Genomic DNA, 7,736 nt, shown 5'->3' with positions numbered 1-7,736 from the left:
AAAATATCGATTCGGTGTCAATCGTAATGCTGACTGCACTGCAACATCCTATTGCTGAATCTGAATTCGTTTGGGCTTTTCAGGTATGGGTTAAGAAATACTTTCTGTAATTAAGAAAGTGCACGAAATGATCACGGTTATCATAAATTCATGCATATTTTTTTCAGGTAAAGTGTTCAGAAAATGCAACATTTTTCACTTCATTACATTTTTGTGAACAAAGCGCAACAAATGCATCACTGGAGAAACAAATGATTTCTCACAGTAAAAAAAGATTCTCCTTTATTACATTTCTTCACATTTTAAATGATAAACAAGCTAGACTTAAATGTACAAAATGATTTATCCACAACAAACTTACAAAACATTTAAACATTTTACGATTATAGTTTTTTTGGCTTGCTTTATGTAAAAAAACAATTATTTAAAATACAACAATAAAGTACTAATTTCGGTGAAGCTGTTGACATTTAGATAGACCCGCCCACCTTTGGCCCCGCCTTCACGTGATGTCACGTATGACGTTTACGGATTTTGCGGATGCTTGACAGCCTGAAACTAACGAACCAGAACGTTATGCGCTGTTATTAACCTGCTTTGTTCTCGATTTGTCTTTACTTCATTTCATCATCGGGTGAGTTTTTTTTTTTTTTTTTTGTCCCCATGTAATGTGTTAAAAGTGTTTATTTTAAGAAGCTAGCTGTTAGCTGCAGCTAGCTGGTGACATAACGTCAGCCTGCCTGCTGGAGACGTGGCTAGCTAGCTTAGCTTCCACACGCACGTGTACTTTAGTCATTACGAACAGGTTTTACGGCTTAAACTACTACAAACAGCACAGATTAATACACTTTGTTAACGTAGACAATGTTCGAATATGACAGTATGTGACGAAGAACTGAGTGTGTGTGTTTATATTTGTGTGTGTGAAAATACCTGTGCAATATTAACGTGTGTTTGTGCGCCCGTGTGTGAAATGTCTGTTGCCATACAAATGTCAAAGTAGTTTAAGTGTGTTTGTGTGTAATGTGTGCATGTCACGGGTGTTTGTGATATTCTGATCATGTGTGTTTTTGTGTAACTTCTGCGTGTGTTTAGCGTGTGTGTAGTGTGCACGTGTATGTAATATGCACGCTTTTGTGTGTGCGTCTGTTCAAAAGAGCGGTATGAGCAGCGTGGAGCAGCTGGCTGCGGTGGGTTCGGTTCTGGTGGACCCCCGCCAGGACCTGACGCGGAGGTTCCGAGCTCTGTTCACCCTCAAGAGCCTGGGAGGTAAGTTGAAAAATATTTGGGCACAAAAACCGAACAAATCCAGCAAGAAATATCCCTTATCAGTCTAGTGTTTGTGGTTTAAATGTTCACCCAAAAATGTGTCTTTGAAGGACTGCCAAATACGGACAAATTAGCCAAGAATGTCTGCTTCAAACTAAAATGCCTTCTGGAGACTTTTTTTTTCTTTCTTTTGGGTGGGTCTACTTATGATAGACGTGTCTACCAAATGTTCTATTGCAAAGTGAAACAAACTTCAGGTGCTGAATTCCCGGGGGGGGGGGGAAGGTTCCCACAAAAATCTCCACTTGAAACCAAAATGGCCGACTTCCTGTGTCTTTTTGGGAACGGCTTCTGGAGAATTTTGTGTGGGACTTTCTTGCAAAAGAGATTCTGAATCTCAATGGAACTATTCCTGGTTGAATGAACTTTAAATAGAAATGAACACAAATATACAAGCCCACCAAATTTCATGTTGATGAGTCCAAATGGCTCGGGGGCGAATTTTCCCCCAAATTCCAGAGGGCGCCACCGAGCACACCAAATGCAAACGTCAACCGGGATGAACATGCCTTCAAACTGTCCCTATGATGTCTTTTTGGGTTAGTTTTTCTTGTATGACGCGATTATTTGTTAATTTTGGAGTATGACACATTTATGTTCCTTTTTGAGTATGATGTGTTTATTTATTTTTTGGGGTATCCTGCTTTTATTTTGTTAGTTTTCAGGTATGACACGTTTATTTAGTGGTTTTTTCGAGAATGACGTTTATTTTTTTGTCTTTGATGCGTTTAAGTTTTATTTTTATTATAAATAATATAATTATTATTTGTATTTTTTTATTTTTTACTTTTATAGTTTCAAATGATGCATTTACATGTTTTCATTAGTTTTTGACTGTGTCTTTTGTTTGTTTTTCCAAGTATGACGTGTTTATTTCATGTTAGTTTTTGATTGACGCGTTGAAATTTTGTATGAATTTTTGAGCGTGATGGCTTAGTTTTGCGTTTGAGGCGCCGAGGCCGTGGAGTGGATCGGCAAAGCGTTCGGCGACGACTCTTCGCTGCTCAAGCACGAGTTGGCCTACTGTTTGGGTCAGATGCAGGACGCGTGCGCCATACCCGTCCTCAGCGCCGTACTCCAGGACACCCGACAGGAGCCCATGGTACGGCACGAAGCCGGTGAGTGTCAACCGTCTTGTCGGGCTTCTGTACATTTCTGGTAAATTTCTGGAAAGTTTGGGCTGAAGTTCTGGAAAGTTGACAGTAAATTTCCTCGGGAATCGACGTAATTAATTTGTGCGCGAGTGCAGGCGAAGCCCTGGGAGCCATCGGGGATCCTTCGGTTCTGGATCTGCTCAAGGCCTACAGCCAGGACCCCGTCGTTGAGGTACACTGGATATAAAAAGTCGACACTCCTGTGTAGATGTAAAGTAAAAATCAAATAAAACCAGAAAAATAACATAAAAGATGTTTTTTTACATCACTTTGTGATGTTAAAAAAAATCATTTTAAAACTTTTTACAACTTTAGTGTGACCAAAACTGTACACCTCAGTCGAAAGAAACTCAATCTGTTTGAGAGGGAAGTTAAAAAAAACAAAAAAAACTGAGACTATGTGTTTGCACAAGTGTGCACACCCTCTTATAACTGAGGATGTGACTTTGCTCAGAATGAACCAATCACATTCAAAGTCATGTTCATTGGGCGTCAGCATAGACCTGCCACCATTTCAAGTGCATCTCATTAACCCCAAATGAACTTCAGCTGTTCTAGTGTTTCCTGACATTTTACATCAACCCTGAAATATGGCATCTAAAAACCTAAACTTTTTAATAATTAAAAAAAAAAACATATTATTTTTCAAAAATACAGGCCTACTTTAAAAAAAATAAATAAATAACTTGCTGGAAGAAAAAAATAATATATAAAAATGTGTCTTTCTTTTTTTGTGTATTTTGTGATTTTTGTTTTTCTTGTTTATAAAAAAAGTTAAACTTTTTGGATCAAAATTTTCTAAACCTCTAACAAAAAAAAGCCATTTTCTTTCCAAATAAGACATGATGCCAAAATATATATATATATATTTTTTTTTTTACATTTTGCATGAAACAATTTGATTTGTTTTCTTTTTCTAAACTTTTTGGGCTACAATAACTTAAAAAAAAAAAAAAAAAAAAAAAAAAAAACTAGGCTTTACACGATAAGGATTTTTAGGGCTGATCAGCAAGTTTATTAAAAAAAAAAAAAAAACGCTCACCGATCCAATCACAAGATAGAGCAATGTGTCTATTTCCATGACTTTATTTCTTTTTCTTTTCTTTTCTTTTCTTTAATTTTATTGTATATACTTGTGTACTGTATCTATCCACCCATCCATTTTCTGCACAGCTTATCCTCACAAGGGTTGCGGGGTCTTCCCACACTCAAATTATTCTCGAGCATTTTAGACAAAAGTTAAAACACCAACGACCTCTAGGGGGCATTCAAGGATTGGCCACTGACATAGGTTTAGGTCAGATCAACATTACAACACGACAGAAATAATGGGTGTTAACTTACTGTAATTAAATTACTTTATTGCAATTAAATTACTTTAATAAATACTGTTAATGACATGCTCAAACTTTCCCACTGTCCCAGCTATATGGACAGGTGTTGTCCAGAGTTTGTCAGTTTGACTTTTTTTTTTTTAAATTTAGTTTTTTTTCTCCCCGCCACGCTGCGTTGCTTGAACGCAGCGTGCTCCTCCTTGTGTACATTCTTCAGGTGCTCGATCAAATTTGTGTTGCAGCATTGAGATGACATCCCCATGACGTACTTCAGTTGTGCACAGACTGCAAATAACGTACGTGTTGTTTGTCTGAGACGCCGCAAAATCGTCCCGCACCGACGACGTGTTTTTTCACCGACTTTATTGGCCGTCAGTTAGTTACAGTACTGCGCAGCAAGACACGTGACAAGGCTAAGAATAAACTGGCTTTTGGATTCATACGCGACGAAGACCCTGAGGTCTTGTGCGTAGCCGATCGATGACGTCTTTGATCGGCTCGGCGAATTATGACATGAAAGCCGATCAGCATAAAATTATAATCATCAGCCGATACCGATAACACCGATCAGATCGGCGTAAAGTTTAATCAATACATTGATGAAAATAATACTTAAAAAATGGAAGAAAAAGAAAACAAAATGTCTTTAAAAAAAAAAAAAAAAAAAACACTTTCCACAGATGAAGCGGGCTTATTTTTCTCAAGAAATAAAACTTTTCTTGTATAAATGTGACTTCCCACACAAAAACAGCCAAAAGTGTTGACTTCCTGAAAAGCTCACCGATCGTTGCAGTTATATGGAAAATGTACGTTGGGTGATTATTTATTTTTTTCAAATTCAGCCCCCGAAGCCAATTTGCCATAGAAACATGAATTTTGGTAGGAATGCCCAACAAGAGTACCGTAATTTGTCGTGTAAAATACGCACCCCTAAAGTTGACCACAAAATTCTGGAAAACCCTTCTACCCATGTATAATGCATTTTTACAATGCATGATTTTGCTTTGACCCATATGATCAAAACATGAAGTATTATCTGTATTTTGTTTGTTTTTTTTCCAAATAATTATTCTGAAGTTAAGCACTTTATTTGAACGCATCATACTTTTTTTATGTACTTGCTCTTATTTTGAAATTCACAGCCTTACTTTTATTTAGTAAATGAGAAAACATGTTTACCCAGGCAGAATTTGTAAGGTGGGTACAATTATTTAAAGCAAACATGAAGGAAACTCATTCAATAAAATTTTTTTTGGATTCAAATTAAACGATCAAGCATTTCAGAAAAGCATTATCAATGAACAAAACATAACCATAAAGAAATTAATGATAGCTGTTGTTCAGTCATCAGTCATATTTAAAAAAAATAAATAAAAAAAAATATTTCACAAATTCTGCCAGGGTATGTAAACTTATGAGCACCACTGTACATATATGCAGTCATACGTACCCCTGTCATCTTGCAATGAAAGTGTAGGCTACACCTTTTTTATAACCAGTAGGTGGCAGTGGCATATTGGAATGAAAGTGTACAGCTTTTTCATAACCACTAGATGGCGGCATACATTTATAAAATGTGAAAGTTTTTTCCATTTGCCCCTATACCTATGTATAATGCACACTATTGACTTTTGAATTTTTTTTTTGGGGGGGGGGGGGGGATTTACATTATACACGACAGATTATGGTAGATTCAGAAAAAGGTCCCAAGGAGCCCTAGGCAAAAAGAGACAGGATGCGGCCATTTGGAGCCCGACTCCATCCGCAGCCGTCCCGTGTGACCCAAGTGATGTCCTGCTCGCAGGTGGCCGAAACGTGCCAGCTGGCCATGCGTCGGCTGGAGTGGCTTCAGAAGGGAGGCGACCGACAGCCGCGGGACGCCGATCGGAACCCGTACAACTCTGTGGACCCGGCGCCTCCCGCCGCCCGCGGGAGCGCGGCTGAGCTGCGCGCCCTCCTGCTGGACGAGAGCCTGCCGCTGTTCGAACGCTACGGTGCCATGTTTGCACTAAGGAACCTCGGCGGCCGCGAGGCCGCCCTCGCCTTGGGGGACGGTGAGGCGCCGCCACCATTACTGCAATGATGTCATCGCCAATGATGTCATTAGTGACTGGGTTCTTGACTTTGTCCCTAACTGCTTCCTGATTTCGTTCTTGACTAGTTTCTGACTTTGTGCTAGACTTTTTCATGACTTTGTTTTTGACTTGTTACTTGTTTTTTGACTGGTTTATGACTTGGTGCCACACTGGTTCTTAACTGGATTCAAGAATGGTTTCAGACTTGGTTCCAGAATGGTTCTGAAATTGGTTCTTTATCTGCTTGTAGATGGGTTTGTGACTTGATTTTAATCTTGTCAATTTGTACTTGTCTGGTTTGTGACTTTGTGCTAGACATGACTTGGTTGGTTCATGACTTTGTTCTTGATTGACTTGACTTGAATTTTGTTTATTCACTTTAGACTGGTTTGAAACTTGGTTCTAGATTGTTTCATAACTGGTTCTTTCCTTTTTTTCTCTTAACTGGTTTGTGACTTAGTTTTAGACTAGTTTTTTGTACTTGATTCTAAACTGATTCGAGACTGGTATTTTAGTTTTTCGAGACTGTTTCTTGACTTGGTCCTTGACTACTTCGTGACCGGATTCAAGACTGGTTTGAGACTAGTACTTGACTGGATTTAAAATTGGTGTGAGACTGGGTTCCAGAATGGTTCTTGACTTGGTTCTGGACTGGGTCTTGAATTTATCAAGACTATTTCTTGAAATGGTTCTCGACTGGATTCATGCCTGGTTTGTGACTCGGTACCCAACTTCATTTTAAACATGGTGCGTTACTCACTGCTACATTGTTTTTTTTTTTTTTACTTGTTTCCTACTTGATTCTAAACTGGTTTATAACTTTGTTCTTGACTAGCTCCTAGACTTTTTTCCGAAATTATTTTGACTACCTCTATAAGTAATTTCTAATTTTGTTCTTCTTCTAGTTTGGTTCTAGACTGGTTTTGACTTGGTTCTAGAATGGTCCTAGTGTGTTTTGTGACATTTCTCAACAGGTTTGTGATTTGGTTCTTGACTGCTACTTGACTTGGCTCTCGACTTCTTTCTTAAATGTTGTTGACTGGTACTTGACTCGATTCTAGACCGGGGTTTGACTTGGCTGAGGTGTAACGATCACGTGATGACGGCGGTTGTTGTTGTTGTTTTTTTCAGGCTTTCAGTGTTCGAGCGCTCTGTTCCGTCACGAGATCGGCTACGTCCTGGGTCAGATGCAGCACCCGGCGGCGGTCCCGGCCCTTCGCGCCGTACTGGAGCGAGGCGGCGAGAGCGCCATGGTGCGGCACGAGGCGGCCGAGGCTCTGGGCTCCATCGGCCGGGACGAGTGCCTGGCCGTGCTGCAGCGTTTCCGCGGTGATGGCGAGCGCGTGGTTAAGGAGAGCTGCGAGGTGGCCTTGGACATGCTGGACTACGAAAACAACCAACAGTTCCAGTACGCCGACGCGCTCGCCAGACTGCAGGGATAAAAATGGGAGTGTGTATGTGTGTTTGAATGTGTGTGTGTGTATAAATTAAACTTTTATTGTATAAACTTACAAACACAATGTATGATTTATTTCAAATAGCACGTCTAGAGTTTTGAGTGGTTCTTGATTGGTGCTTGACTTAAGTTATGACTGGTTGATGACATGGTTCTTAGACAGTTTTTATCTTGTTTTCATGTGGTTCTAGACTTGGTACTTGACCTGTTTTTTTCACCGGTTGTTCCCTTGGTTGTAGCTTGGCTCTTGACTTGTTTTTTATTTGTTTGGCTTTTGACTGGTTTGTGACTTTTGGTTCTAGACTGATTCTCGACTCAGTTCTTATCTTGGTGCTTGACCTGGTTTTTGACGTGGTTTATGATTGTTCTTGAAATGCTTGCAGATTGC

General features: G+C 39.5%; 1 protein-coding gene across 1 annotated transcript; it reads left to right on the top strand.

Annotated features, from left to right (window-relative positions):
• The first annotated feature begins 507 nt into the window (after positions 1–507).
• On the top strand, positions 508–7,697 carry dohh (deoxyhypusine hydroxylase/monooxygenase). Its single transcript, XM_061684539.1, has 6 exons — positions 508–634; positions 1,158–1,269; positions 2,280–2,447; positions 2,579–2,655; positions 5,622–5,871; positions 7,024–7,697. The coding sequence occupies exons 2-6, from the start codon at positions 1,164–1,166 to the stop codon at positions 7,332–7,334; spliced, it is 912 nt and encodes a 303-aa protein (XP_061540523.1). The 5' UTR covers positions 508–634; positions 1,158–1,163; the 3' UTR covers positions 7,335–7,697.
• The last annotated feature ends 39 nt before the right edge of the window (positions 7,698–7,736 follow it).

This window comes from Phycodurus eques, chromosome 8 (genome assembly GCF_024500275.1).
Source record: "Phycodurus eques isolate BA_2022a chromosome 8, UOR_Pequ_1.1, whole genome shotgun sequence".
NCBI classification, from domain to species: domain Eukaryota; kingdom Metazoa; phylum Chordata; class Actinopteri; order Syngnathiformes; family Syngnathidae; genus Phycodurus; species Phycodurus eques.
The sequence above is the reverse complement of the archived record's forward strand: the minus strand, read 5'-3'. Positions and strand labels throughout refer to the sequence as shown.

What these genes read in the sequence shown, in the direction of transcription:
- dohh (XM_061684539.1), top strand. Translation starts at nt 1,164, where the DNA reads ATGAGCAGCGTGGAGCAGCTGGCTGCGGTGGGTTCGGTTCTGGTGGAC. An exon ending in CACCCTCAAGAGCCTGGGAG is followed by an intron (nt 1,270 to 2,279) that starts GTAAGTTGAAAA and finishes TTTGCGTTTGAG; the next exon opens with GCGCCGAGGCCGTGGAGTGG. An exon ending in CGCCCTCGCCTTGGGGGACG is followed by an intron (nt 5,872 to 7,023) that starts GTGAGGCGCCGC and finishes TGTTTTTTTCAG; the next exon opens with GCTTTCAGTGTTCGAGCGCT.